We start from the raw sequence: 15,143 nt of genomic DNA, 5'->3' as shown, positions 1-15,143 counted from the left end.
CAGAGTTCAACCCAGTGAAAGGGCCAATGTTATTACTGAAACTCAAACCATATATTTATGCTATGCTAAGTACTTCCATAATAAAGGAACGATATGTATCAATATATCTTTGATTCATCAAAAAAATAGCCATCCTTATTCAAATACATGTTTATTTTCTATTCTTTCTATATTATTGTACCCATTAGATGTTGCTACACTGGCTGAACCATAGACTCAGCCATATTGTATCAGGTTCAAGACAGTGGCCATCCTTTTTCTACTGGTATTTCAATAACTCATGAAGTCACAGGAGAAAAACTGGAATAAAGTTCTAACACTGCTTGAAGACAGCAGCTCTGTCCTACCTGGCCATATTTCCTGCATGCAGAAGGCATGAAACGTAGAGTGTTCCTGACAACAGTATGGCATCAGGTTGCCCCTCTCTTCTTCTGGGATATATTTGAAGAGCTCTTGGTGGGAGGTCTTTCCAACAAGCTTGGGATTCCCTTGAGTCTCCTATTCAAGTACTGACTGTTGCCCCATGCTTAAGCTTTCCAAGATAAGCCATGCACTTATCCAGAGGATAAATGTATCATCTGCTGGACACCTAGGAATTTAAAATCCCTATTCGAAGTCAAAATATATTGACACTTTGAAACAAATATTCAACAATTCAGTAATACAACTATAAGCATTTCAAAGCTGCTACACTCTTTGTAGAAGAATTATGTACAGGGTGGGTAAAAATACAAGAGTTAGGAGTAACTTGAACTTTCTGTTTTTCATTACATGTCATTTTGTCCTAAGAGAAAAATATGTATTTCTGAATTTTTTAATTTTTTAATATGAAAATGCACACATACTATATTAGATTTGCTATACAGGATTTCTGAATGTTATGGAAAGATTCAAATTATAAAACTTCTGCACCAGTGTGATTTAACTCTGTTCCTCTTCTCCTTTTACTACATGATATTTAATCCACATAACAGGCCTCTAGTTATGGTCCTACAGCTGCATTGCAACTATTACATTATTTATTGTTACATTTCTTTTCTGGCTAGACTTTGACCAAAAGAGATCACCTAAAGGAATTACTTGATCCTCTCAGAAACAGGTGGTAGAAATTACAGTCAATCAAGTTAGGCCACTAAATGAAATTTCCTCATGGGCAATTTGGCCATTGGAGCTATATAACTTTGGAAGCTGAAAACAAACAGGCCTCTTTTTATATTGTTAGAGTCGCAATAGGAGAACTGTCTGGTGTGGCTCATATTATCTTATGAATAGACACACTGATGGGTGAGAACCTTCTCAAATCTCCTGAAGTTCCAGGAGTATATGTATAGCATGTATATCAATGTATAACAATACATTATAGCCTTTGCAAACCTTACCATCTCACTTTATATATTCTTCAGAATCATTTGGTGTAGTAAAGGTAGTGTAGTTTTATCTCAGCTGAGCCTCTTTATACATACCGTATGTGTTCAACTGGACACTTCTTGAACTATGCAGAAAATCTATTTTTGTATTGCTGTGAATTTCTGTGGACTCTGATTCTGAATTACTGTGGAGTACTAATATTAATGATCCATCTTAAGCAAAATAGATAAACTGTGAGAGTTTTGTCTACTTAGAAGTACGCCCTACTGAGTTTAAAAGGGCTTAGTTCCTTTTAATCCTTTCTAAGCAGAGGAACTCTAAAGCAGCAGATTTTCCTTAAGTCTCACTGTATTCATAGTGTCTAACTAATCAGCTTGTTAACCACTGCTTACTTAAAATGGATTGAGTTTCAGATCGCTATCTCTGTAAGAAGTAGGGAATTGTTACTCATTGCTTTCAGCTACACTAATAAATATTTGCAAATGTGGTTCAAAAGGTGGAATCCAAATATATGTACATAGGATTCTGCTCAACCGAGTTCACAAAGGTAAATGACTGGCTTTGAAGAAAATAGAACAGAGTTAGTTTTATTACGGCTGTTAAAAATCTGAAATGAATGATGAAGCAGAATAAACAGGCTGTAGCTCCTTCCCTCTACTTAACTGCCTTTCTATCTATTGTTCTCTTCTGGAGAAAATGTTTATTTTAATTCAGTTTGAGGAGTTTTTCCATTTGTAGCAGAAAATGCACGTAACTCCTCTCCATAAAAAGCAAAAGACCCTGACAAGAACCAGAATCTCTATTGTTATATTTTATCTGCTGTTTTCCCAAGTATTCTTCTAAATTGTCTATAAAAGGGGTGTCAAACCTGCGGCCCACGGGCTGGATGCGTCACATGCTGGCCATGCCCAACCCCATTTTAGCAAAGGGGGGGGGAGTCACATTACGTCATGTGACAAAAATGTGACACCAAGTTTAACAATCCTGGTCCATAACATAATATGAGTACACAGCATTGGGAGCCTGAGTACATACATGCAGGGTTAACAAACGGATTTAGTCAATTGATTTCAAATAAGGTTTTTTTCAACCTTATATGTTAAATTGTCATAAACCCATGCTTAAATTTAGTGAGCATATTTCTGAAATGCACCTAAATTATTTTGAATTAAAAATAATCTGTGCTTAGAGTGTTCTTTTTCAGTGGTATAAGAGTAATTTTTAACAACCAGTGGATATAATTTAAAGTCTGATTCAGAGTCTCCTGGCCAAATTATCTTAATCTCTCTTCAGACTGTGACTGCAATAGCCTTCGGCTAGAGGTAAAAGGCATCTATAATTTTTTTCTCCCTTTCACTATGTTAAGCTGGAAAAGCAAATACAGCTCCCCTGCCACTTGCCCTAAGACAAGGAGACTAACTGCTCTCCTTCCTTTCCTTTTCTGTGTTGCCTACAGCATTGAAAAGTAGATTTTTCTCAATTCATGCTGTACCTGAAACTTTTTGTATCATAATGCCCTTCTCAAAACAGCAGTGTACGTTTGAAGCAAACTTTTTTTCCCTTTGATATGCTGCTGGTATGATATACAAACTGGGAGGCTAAAATTGTAATCATAACTTCACTGGTTTTCAAAACTATTCTGGTGTAGCATTATACCTGCCCTTGAATTTCATTTTGTCATGGTCCAAACAAACTCAAACTCATTTGTGTGTTCCTTATCTGAGAAAGCCTGATTTCTCTGTGACGCATGATAGGCTTCCAAAAGTGGAAAAAATCAGTTTCAAATATGCAGAATCATTACTCCATGCAGTGGTGTATTAACCATTAAGCTGACTAAGCATGTGCTTAGGGTACCCGGCCCAAAGGGGGCACCACAAAGTTGAGAAGAAGAAAAAAACAATGAAGATTTGTACAGTATGTACAAAGGAAGGGGACACCAAGATTTGTCAGCGCTTAGGGTACCAGTGAGCCTTAATCTGCCATTGACTCCATGTACGATAATCTTTGAAGATTTCAGTTGTATTAGGGGCACTAACTCATCCATCATCATGAATAGATCAAACCTTCTTAAGATGATCATTGTTAGATTTTATTTGGTCTTTCTTTGAATTTTGAATTGGTAAAATGCAGGGTGTTACTAATTTTCCCTATTTTTTATTTTTTCCATTTATTAACAAGAATAAATACTAACATTGGAATATGTATTATTTTATTGGGGTTGTTACTTCCAACTTTCCAATTTTTTAAAGTATATTTGGCACCAAAAACTTTAGTGAGGACTTTTAGATAAATCATTTAAATCTATTACATTGGAGAAGATTTACACTGTAATCCTGGACATGCTTATATCCTGTGTATTTGGAACTCTTGTAAAATGTGAAATAGTTCCTGTAAGAATTCTAGTAATCATAATTAACATTGGAAGGACATCAGGTTGAGGAATGATTGTAAATTGCAATGTTAACCACAATAGTACAGATATTGTTGCAGTTTCCCATAGGGTTGAATTATAATAGATTTTTGAACAGTTATTTGACATGTATTGGAAACCTGTGGATCTTTTAAAGAAATAACTGGTGTTCTGTGCTCAATGTAGGAGATGCGCTGCTCAAAATGCAGCATTGGTTCAACATAGTGTCCAGATTCTCTAACTATTCTTGGTGCTTCTTTGTAGTTTGCCATCAAAGTCACCAGGACTTGCCCTACTATTTTTTTTCAAGATCAAACAAAGCTAGTCAGCTGCTGACCAGAAGTTAACTTTTTTATTAAATTGATTCTGAAATATTCTTTTTTTCATGCTTAGCTTTTAAGTTATATATCAATGGTTGAAAACTAGGAGAAGTAGAATGGAAATATACATCACATATTTTTACAGTTGCAAAAAATTGTATAGTGCAACATTGGAAAGAAACTCGGTCTCTACCAATTATACAATAGTCAGAGGAAGTCAGTTTTCCAAATCTGAGTAGCAAGTATTTTACTACTAAGAGTCCATTTGGAGAACTACTTAGAAAATTGGGCTGTGTACAGGGGTGAAATCCTCCTGGTTCAGCCTGGTTCAGTTGAACCGGTAGGAACGATTGTCTCTCGTTCTTGTGAATCGGTAGTAAAAAAAAAAGTTCCAACAATCACACAGCTCAGTTGTGAGCCATGCGATCATCGGACCCTCTTCATTTCACTTTTAAATCATTTTTTACTACCTATTCGCCAAAACCAGTAGTTTAAAAAATACTTTAAAAAGTGAAAAAAGAGCTTCTGACGATCGTGCAGCTCACAGATGAGCTGCGTGATTGTCAGAAGCTTCCCCCCCCTTTTTAAAGAATTTGTTTCCTGCCTATTCGCCTGAACCGGCAGTAAAAAAATGCTTTAAAAAGTGAAAAAAGTTGACCACACCCACACAGTCACATGACCCACCAAGCCAACCCCATAAAACCAGTGGACAAAAAATTAGATTTTACCACTGTCTATGTATGTTTCCCTTGCCTGTATTTTTAAATTCATTTAAATGTTACTGATTTTATTTTATAACATGTGAATATATATGTAAGATGAGCTTGGTTTAATAAATAAGAGGTATGTGATTTTGTAACTTTTCAGTTTTTTTCTTTTACATAACATAAACAGGAGATAAAAAACCTACCCACTTCCTGATTCTTAGGATATTTCAAAGAAATTCAGAGATTGTGTGAAATGGAATCTAATCTCATCCATAGTGTTATGAAATGAACAATCATCTTGCAAACAAAAGTTATCTGCAATGTTTCCTTCCTCTCGATTATCCTTTAAATGACTTTTAAGAGAGAAATGTCATGTTATAATGATTATATGCAATTGCTTGTAGATTTGTCATATTATATTGAATTATTGGTAGGAATCAGTATAATACAACAGTATTCAAGGTTTGTCCATTGACAACACTTTACAACTTAACATTGTTTAGGTTCTCAGAGACGGAGACTCATTCCAGCTTTGTCGCTTGACACTACATCTCCTATAAGGAAGCCTACCAGCCCAGCCATACGCTGGGTAGATGGACCTCTGCGAAGTGCCCAAAGAGGGATGGGAGAGCCCTTTGAAATCAAAGTCTATGAAATTGATGATGTGGAACGGCTCCAGCGACGGCGCATGGGGGATAACAATGTGAGGCCATACAAATATTATTTTTAACAAGGACAGATATTGGTTTTATGTTACTGTGTATTTATTTGTAGATGTTTTCAGCAACATTTGCAAATCACTCTTTAAAATATATCCAGTGAAGTAGGCATGATCCTAAATTCAAATAGAACCCACAATACTTTCTGGAAACGGTGTTGATATTTATTTGTATGTATGTAACCTTTGCAGTCAAATCCAGTCAGATAATACCAACATTTTAAAAAAGAAACATTTTTTAAAAAAATAAAAAATAAAATGTAGCATGCTGCAAGAAATAATGACGGTTAACTTTGCCTCAATAACTAGACAGGTAGCCCTCAACTTATGATCACGATTGGAACTGGAACTTCTGTCACTAAGTGATGTGATTGTTATTTTTATGACCTTTTTTGCTGCAGTAGTTAAGTGAATCCCATTGATTTTGCTTGTTAGAAAGGTCGCAAATGGCAATCACAAGACCCCAGGACACTGCAGCCATTTTAAATACATGCCAATTGCCTGGAGCTCAAATTTTAATCATACGACATAAGTCATAAGTTACTTTTTTCAGGGCCACCGTAACTTTGAATAGTTGTTAAATGAATGCTCATAAGTCAAGGACTACCTGTACTCACACCCTCATCTGATCCACAAGTCCATGCTCACTTCTATAAACACAAAGAAACAATGTCCAGAGAATCAGATTTACATTAATCAGAATAAGAATGATGGGTACACAGGAAACCCTGATTCAAAAGCTTTCAGTATACCATCCCTTTTAGACTATATATGTTTCTGAAGAATGCCAACTAGGTAATGTAAATTGAAAGACAAGGGTTTTGTTTTTCAATTCTTGAAACCAAAGATTGCAATGCCACCTATAACATTTGAAAATCTATAGCGGGTGGTATGGTGACACATCCATAGTCCTGATCACTTGTCAAAGATAATGAATGGAGGGCTGTTATTTATGGTGAGTAGTCCGGAAAGACCATTTTTTGCTCTAGTGACTCACTCCTAGTTTCAGATTCATTCAGGTTAAAAGGAAATTGAGTGTTTTCCCCAGTAATTTTCTCTTACAAATACCTCCTCTCAGGAACTATGGTAGTGAGAATAATACATTTCGTCTTAACTTCTGCTTTCACTCTTGGAATTGTAACCTTGATAATGAACCTTTTTCTTTGCAGAAAATGTAATTGCTTTAGGATGTGAAATAAAAATGAGAATAAAATAAAATATTTTTAAAAAAATCCATTTGGAAGAATTTAATGTGCTACAATAACATTATTACTCACCATCCCTTAAATGTCCAAGGTTTATTTGTGTAACTGGTTCCCCATAATTTAACTTAAGTTTGTTTCTGATTCCTACCAAATGAGAAATAATTGTCCTGGAGAAATGGTTTTGTCTCATCTTTACTCTTTACTCTTTTTTCTTCTTCTCATATGTCTTGCTGGGTAGGAGGTGATTTGCTACAACGCTAAGCTAAAAATCTTGGAGCACCGGCAGCAGCGAATTGCAGAGGTCAAGGCCAAGTACGAGTGGTTAATGAGAGAGCTGGAAGTAACCAAACAGTATTTGATGTTGGATCCCAATAAATGGCTCAGTGAATGTAAGGTTTTATGCCTCCTTGGTTAATTCTTTGCAACAACATTTTACTGGAATTTCAGCTTAGCCACTACTCTTTTTAAAGCAAGTAAAATTTCAATCTTGAAATTATATTTGACCTCAAGCAGGTTTGGATTGTCTGTGATTCTATTACGGTTCCCACATAATTTCCATTAAACTGTGACATTGGAAGCAAGTGGGCGTATTTGTTCAAAAGCTGAATCAGAGAAGTGAGAAATATTGCCATCACCAGATTAACGCATAGGCGTCTCAGTCCACAGCTTCTGAAAATGAGGTTTCTTTTCCTCTTCTGCCCTCATTTCACTCGGACATACAAGAAGTCTGCTCTCTGCTTATTAAATAATACTATAAGGCAAATTTAACCATTGCTCAAAATGACTTTTTAATCAGAAATTAATCTGATTCTTTATATATAGTCAGGAAAGAACAGAGATCACAGAGTTTGAAAAGCTACTTCAGTTATTGAGTCCAACCCCTTGCTTAGCTTAGGAAACTGAATGTTAGCATTTTTGACAGATAAGTATCTTACCTCTGCATGAATGTAACTATGAAAGGGAAGACTGGAATCTTTCCAAGTAATTGGTTCTACTCTAAACTGCTTTTATTTATTAGGTTTTTTAAAAAACAAATTGAGTTGGAATCTGCCTTCTAATAACTTAAATCCATGTGTTTATGTTCTAGGTTCTGGAATAAGTATGTTATTATACTGAGAATTTTTAATCTTCATAGAACTTAGTTTCTAGTCCCCTTATCATCCTCTTGGTCTTTTTCAGAAGTTTTTCCAAATCTCTCCTGAAGTGTAATAACTAGAATTAGGCATAGCACTACAAGTGGGGTGAATTGAAGCAAAATAAAGGGGAACAATTACATTTAAATTTAAAAATTAAACAATTTTTTTCTTCAAAATGTATGGCTCTTCATGTCTCCATGGATCACAGAATGCCAGGCCCTCTGTCCTCCACTATCTCCTAAATATATGTTCATTGAATTAGAATAGAATAGAGCTGGAAGGGACCTTTGAGGTCTTCTAATCCAGCCGCTTGCTCAAGCAGGAGAACTTATACCATTTCAGACAAGTGACTGTCTAGTCCTGTGATGGCGAACCTATGGCACGTGTGCCACAGGTGGCAAGGTGGCGCAGTGGTTAAATGCAGCACTGCAGGCTACTGCTAGAGCCAAGGTGGCGCAGTGGTTAAATGCAGCACTGCAGGCTACTGCTAGAGCCAAGGTGGCACAGTGGTTAAATGCAGCACTGCAGGCTACTGCTAGATCAGCAGTTCAGCGGTTCAAATCTCACCGGCTCAGGGTTGACTCAGCCTTCCATCCTTCCGAGGTGGGTAAAATGAGGACCCAGATTGTTGGGGGCAATATGCTGACTCTCTGTAAACCGCTTAGAGAGGGCTGAAAGCCCTATGAAGCGGTATATAAGTCTACTGCTATTGCTATTGCTATTGCAAGCAGAGCCATTTCTGAGGGCATGTGAGGCGTTGTCCTGTCAGTTCCAGCTGATTTTCGACCTTGATTTTCAGCCGTTTTTTGCCCTCTGGAGAGCGAAAAACCACCCAACACACAAACCAGAAGTTTGGGAATGGACCTGACCCTACGGAGGGGGGAGGACAGGGGAGGCCATTTTCACCTTCACCAGTCTCCTAGAAAGCCTCTGGAGCCTGGGGAGGGCAAAAAATGGACCTACTGGGCCAACTGGAAATCATAAAGCAGGCTGTTTCTGTCCTCTGGAGGGCCTCCGGGGTGCCAGGGGAGGCTGTTTTCACCCTCCCCAGGCTGCAAAAAACCCATATTTGGATTTTTTTGCATCCAGAACTTACCATTATCTAATATTCAGCTAATAATCAGCTATTCCAAGATATTTTTCAAAAATGTTACCAATGTGTTGTTGGTGGCGGCAGTGGTGATGATTATTATTTTGGCACCATCCAATTGCCAGGCTCTGACTTCACAATATAGCGAAGAAAGCAAGGCAGCATAGCAAATATAACAACATAGCAAGACAGGATAAAAATAAAATAGCAAAATACAAATGAATGCACAAGATGGAAATGTAGCCACTCATGAGAAAACTGTATTCGGAATCCATCTACAAGGCACTCCAGTCACATTCCAGAATGCCAAGGATAGGATCCCTGATCGTGCAGGGACCTCATTCCAAAGTACATGTGCCAGAAGGAAAAGGCATGTTTCCTGGGTCCCAAAATATGACACTGTTTAATAAAAAGGACCTGGAGTATGTCAATACTGTTGACCCACATTGACTAGGCAAAAGCAATGGGAAGTAGGCAGTCCCTCAAATAATCCATCCCTATGCCACATAGGACTTTATAGGAAATAACCAGGACTGTGAATCATACCTGGAATTATACTGGCAACCCAATGTAGCTCAGTCCCTGTACTTTGGACCATTGAAAGCTTTCAAGTGACTTTCAAGTGGAGCTCCATGTGCGGCACATTACAGTGGTTGAGCTGTGAAATGATTAGGGCATGAGTGACTGTCTGAAGTCATCCAACCAGCACTTGTTTATTTTTTAATGTATTTATTTTTATCCCACCTGTATTATTATTCTATAAGTAACCCAAGGCAGCGAACATTCCTAATACTCCCTCCTCTATTTTCTCCACACTAACAACCCTGTGAGGCTGAGAAAGAATGACCAGCCAAAAGTCACCCAGCCAGCTTTCATGCCTAAGAAGGGTAAATCTCAGTGTTCTGGTTTCTAGTCTGGTTGATCCTTTGTTTCCCAAGTGAAGAATTTTGCATTTGGCTCTATTAAATTACATCTGATTACCCTGAGCTCAGGGTAATCAAGATTATTTTTAACTTTACTTCTGTCTTTTAAGATGATTAGCAAATTATCTAATTTTATGTCAGCCACAAATTTGATAGCTTTCCATTTGCCTCTTCATCCCTTAATACAGTTGTTGACAAGTAGGGAGCTCAGAACTAAATTCTGTGGCACCTCCCTTAATTCTTCACTCTCGTTTAATAAAGAATCATTCATGAACAATGAGCAATCTAGCTATTTTGTGAACAATAGAAAGCAGTGCTTTGTCTGCTGCCTTATGCTTCCAGGTAAATTGTAGTGTACAGATTTAATATATAAATACAGTACAGATCACTATAAAACATGAATATAATCACTATTGTTTTGAATGTATTGCTTCTTTCAATCTAATACACATTTTGCCTTTGGCTACAAATATCACTTTCTATTTTTTTAATCTTCCACAACTTTTCTACCCCACAAACTGAGGATAACAGTTTTGGTAGCCTTCTTCAGCCTGTTTTCTTCCACATGTATTCAATTTCAAGTGCCATCTAGAGGAAACCAGATTAGAGATGAATGACTGAAAACATCTGGTGATAGGAATGCTAATGCATGAAAACTCATTCTAAGTAAACAACCTAAAAAGGGCATATTTTTTGTTTTTTTTAAATGGAATGATTTTATTTTACTAGGTATAGCTGTTTGCAACCCAGCCAGTGAAAATTAGAAAAACAAGTGGATAATTCAATGGCTTGCAAAGTTGCCTTATGCAAATAGTAACATGAATTCTGGTATTTTTTGTATATATTTTTAATAGTAGCAGTGAATAGATTCTTGTACTCATGAATGTTGAGTACATTCACTGAATGTTGAGTATCCATATATGAATATAAATCATTCAATTTGCAAGATAGAGCTTGCATTTTTCTCTCTGACAGTAATTGGGTTAGTCTTGTTTCTCCACCAGTTTTTATTTCTTTTCTTACAGTTGATCTGGAACATGTTTTTGACTTGGATTCCCTGGAGTACTTGGAGGCTCTTGAATGTGTGACTGAGCGGTTAGAGAGTCATGTCAATTATTGCAAGGCCCACCTCATGATGATCACCTGCTTTGACATCTCTTCCAGACGTCGATGAAGAATTAACCTCAAGAATCTTTTGGACTACTGCCAGACACCCATTTCCTTCTTTTTGAACTTATATCCCAAAGACCCAGAATGAGGATGAAGGTTGGTGCCATGTTTTGACTGTGCGAGAAGATGGATTTTTTAAAATGATGCTGAATATATGTTGGAAAGCAAAGACGCTGAAAATAAGGATGTGGATTCTTCAAGCCTGAAAGAGCACTTTGAGAAATCTTGAGGACATGTTTGTACATAGAAACTGCTGCAGAAATGATTTACCCCTAATTCCCCCCCCCAGCCCATCAATAACTGAAGAGGGAGGAAGAAGCAGGTGTAGGGAGTTGCTGAGAGCCCCAGTATAGTAAAAATACATATCTGAAGTGCCTTGCAAATCTTTATTATCCAAACATTTATGTTCATACTTCTTGTACAGATGGTGCTAGTCGACAAAAAAAAAAAAGACAAAAAAAAACAGATCACATTTTTTGAAATGTATTTACAGCCTGTTATTTTCACTTGGTGTTTTATTCTATTTCTGACTTGCTGTTTCTACGTAACTTGTGTTTGTAGAGATATTTCTTATCTGATACAGCATATAAATAAATGTTAACTGTCTTTTGTTGTTCAAGAGCAGAGTAAGACCACTCAAAGGGGGGGGAGGTTAAAACTTCTGGATTAATCCCACCGATGTATGATGTAATAGAGGTTTCCCAGCTCTTAGTATGAACAAAAATGAGAATACAAAAATACAACATGATAAGATTTCAGTTGGCACTAAGAAAATAGGGTATCACATGGTTTTGTAATATGTTCTCCTTTGAGGTACTGAAATAAATACATTGTTATGCATATTCCTATTTTGTTACTATTTAACCAAATATACAAACTTTTCCTAGCATTGCAATCATAGAGTTGGATTGGGAGGACCTAAGGAAGGTCATGTAGTCAAAGTATTTCCTCAAGTTCAAGTTGAGATAACTTGTGACTCCATTCATATTTATATGCTCAAGAATTTAATTGGTAAATCTGTTTAGCCAACTCTGAAACCTTTGTATGCTTATACGTATTATCACCATCTAATGTTTTTCCCCAACTGTACAGATACCTAATTTGTTCTCAATTAGGGATGGTCACCATAACACAACAATTTTGCTGAAAAGGAAAGAAAAGGGTGGGGGGAGACCTGTAAAGTTGTTACTCAAAGGAATCTTTATAATTCTAGATTTTGTCTAATCAGATAAAAATACTGAAAACTGCAAGTATTCATAACCTTTCCACAGAAAGGCTGAAGCTATTTGCATTAGAATTAAAATTACTGATTCTGTGCTACCAGTCCCCATAATTCTCCCTTTCTGTGTGCTGATCTTTGCTTACCCATACAACAGAAATGATAAATTGGTTAATGTTATTTATCCAGCTGAGTCAGAATACAAAAGATATTCAGAAGTGCATTGTGAAAAGTAAAATACAGAATGAAAGTTGATAGAGTTATCTAGTTAAATCCCAAACCTCTTGTTTTAATTTGTTTCATTGTTTTCGCCAAGTCAATTAATTTGCTTTGGGATTCTTTCTTTTCTGCATTGTTTTTATTAATGTTAAAGACCATCTGAGTGATAGAAAGTGTTAGAAAACACTTCATTTTATGCATCTTAATATGTGCTATATGCATAAATAGAATGAACTATGTACAAAAAAGGTTAATTACAAATGAATTAAAAGTAAAAAAAAACCAAGCACTTGGTCAACAATGTAGGTTATGTAGCTTATATAAATTTCCTCAATACTAGTGTTTTTGCCTTGCTATCCTGCTTGTAGGCTTCCTTGATACCTCTAATTGGGCAGTAGGAGAAATAGCAGGCTAGAACGGTAGAACTTTGATCTCATCTGATACAGTTCTACTTATGTTTAGAAGCATAACAATGGCACACACCAAGGTTTCAATCCATAGTCCTTAGAAAGAAAATATGATTTTTTTTGTGGCAGCAAAAGGACTAGAGTTAAGAAAAAGAGTCCTTACCCTGATCTCTTTCTCTCTTTTTCTAAATCTGGGAGATTCTACTATTTAAAATAAAGGAAACTAGTGTTTGGGGAATTCCTTTTGGCAGGCTGGATTCTCCATTTATTTAGGACTATGGATATAAAAGATTGCTTCTGACATGTGAAGTTCTATTTGGATCAGAACATTCCACCTCATGGTTAAGTTTCACTATACTTTTCATAGGGCTAAAATGAAAATATAGACACCTCATCACCATTGCTATCATTATAACGTGAACTCAGAATTTTTTTCCCTTCCTTTTTTTGAACAAATTAATGCTAGGAATAAAATGAAACTTCTGGCAGTATTAATTGACAAGATCACAATTTACTGTCTTTTACTGTATTAAAAGTTAATCACATTCATGTTGCCCATGGAACAGATTGATTTGTCTGGTCTGTATATGTATGCAATTGCCTAAATTAAAAGGAAAAATGGTTTAGATTTGTGAAAACCAATCCTATACTCCAAAAAACTAGAGCCAAAAAACCTAAGCAGTGGAATCCTAACCAATTTTACTCAGAATTACAGTCCAACGTATTCAGCAAGGCTTTCAAGTAAACTTAGGATAGACAGTTGTACCCATTGTTGAATAAATTGGCTTTTAGTGATATATTATAGAGAATTTTTACTGGTATTTACTAAGACTACCACATTTAATTAAGACTTAAAATTAAAAATGTTACAGGAAAAATAAAACTACTGTTTAAGAGGGCTCATGCTTTAATTTGCACATCCCTTTGACTTTATTCCTAATGGCCATCTCTCTGTGGACCAGAATGGTTCTCAGTGAAGTTGGAAGAAGAGAGTAAAGATTATTAAATGTAGAAAGATGAAAATACTTTGAAAAGCCCTCAATGGAGGAATAGTTGGCAAAGAGGACAGAATTTGAAAAGGTGGGAAAATGACTTGTTTGATAAAGGAAAATACAAAGTTTTCTTAATGACTGGAATCCCTTTATGGACTTTTTGCTGAAAACTGAAAAAAAAGGAATGTTTGATTTATGGGTTTGATTATTGGAAATGGTAGAATATGAAAAAAGTGAGCCACAGCTAACCTCATAGAGAGAAAGAGTGGATAAAATAGAAATGCATTTATAACCGTTATAAAATTGGAAGCCACCCCTCTACAGGTAGTCCTCTACTTACGGCCATAATTGAGGCCAGATTTTATGTTGATAAGTGAGAAATTTGTTAAGTGAGTTTTGCCTCATTTTATGACTCTTTCTGCATTTGTTAAGTGAATCACTGCAGTTGTTAAGTGAATTTCGCTTGCTCATCGGCTTTGCTTGTCAGTAGGTAGCAAAAGATGATCACATGATCCCAGGAAACTGCAATCATCATAAATATGAACCAGTTGTCAAGCATCCAAATGTAAATCATGTGACCATGGGGATACTGTAACAGTCATAAGTGTGAAAAATGGTCATAAGTCACTTTTTTCAGTGCTGTTATAACTTCAAACAGTCACTAAACGAACTGTTGTAAATTAAGGATTACCTGTATATCTTTTTCTTTTTCTCTGTCTTTTTTTTGTCTTTTTTCATTACTTTCTTATTTACTTATCAAATTTATTTTCTTTATTTTGTCTTTTAAATGTGTATTGTTTTACAAAATAAAAACTTCTTTAATAAATTAATCCAAAAAAGAAAAAGAGAGGAGTAGGAAGAAGAGCAGCAAGTACAGTAGGTAAATTAATAATAGCTTCATGCAATGTCATTTTCACCGCATTATTTGCATATATACCTCCTTCCAGCTCTGCCCAGTGAACAAATTTCCATAAGTAGAGTTCTAATACTTTCAGCATCTCATGCACTGATTAATCTGAAATATTATTGTCCTGCTTGATCACAAAATCCTTTTATAAAATGCTAAAATCTTCTAACTGAACCTACTGGGAATAGCAAAGAGCTGCATAGAATGTCTTCAAGAGGCCACCCCCAGGGAAACTAATGATTTTTATAATTTGCTCTGGACCTCTGCATTGTTTGTTTTTATTTTTTATTTATGGGGGAATAACAAGAACATTGTTTCTATGACATATCACAACAATGTATTTGAGAAGATG

General features: G+C 36.0%; 1 protein-coding gene across 1 annotated transcript in view; it reads left to right on the top strand.

The window, feature by feature from the left end:
- KIF26B (kinesin family member 26B) overlaps nucleotides 1-14,568 on the top strand; it is a 219,811-nt gene extending 205,243 nt beyond the window's left edge. The window contains exons 12-14 of the mRNA XM_087718931.1: nucleotides 5,309-5,508; nucleotides 6,967-7,117; nucleotides 10,903-14,568. Coding sequence (XP_087575057.1) covers nucleotides 5,309-5,508; nucleotides 6,967-7,117; nucleotides 10,903-11,051 — 500 coding nt within the window. The 3' untranslated portion in view covers nucleotides 11,052-14,568. The remainder of the gene's footprint in view (nucleotides 1-5,308; nucleotides 5,509-6,966; nucleotides 7,118-10,902) is intronic.
- The last annotated feature ends 575 nt before the right edge of the window (nucleotides 14,569-15,143 follow it).

The sequence above is a fragment of the Thamnophis sirtalis genome, unplaced genomic scaffold, assembly GCF_051295495.1.
Source record: "Thamnophis sirtalis isolate CommonGarterSnake01/CBP01778 unplaced genomic scaffold, rThaSir2_p1.2 scaffold_6, whole genome shotgun sequence".
In the NCBI taxonomy this organism is placed as follows: Eukaryota; Metazoa; Chordata; class Lepidosauria; order Squamata; family Natricidae; genus Thamnophis; species Thamnophis sirtalis.
The sequence above is the reverse complement of the archived record's forward strand: the minus strand, read 5'-3'. Positions and strand labels throughout refer to the sequence as shown.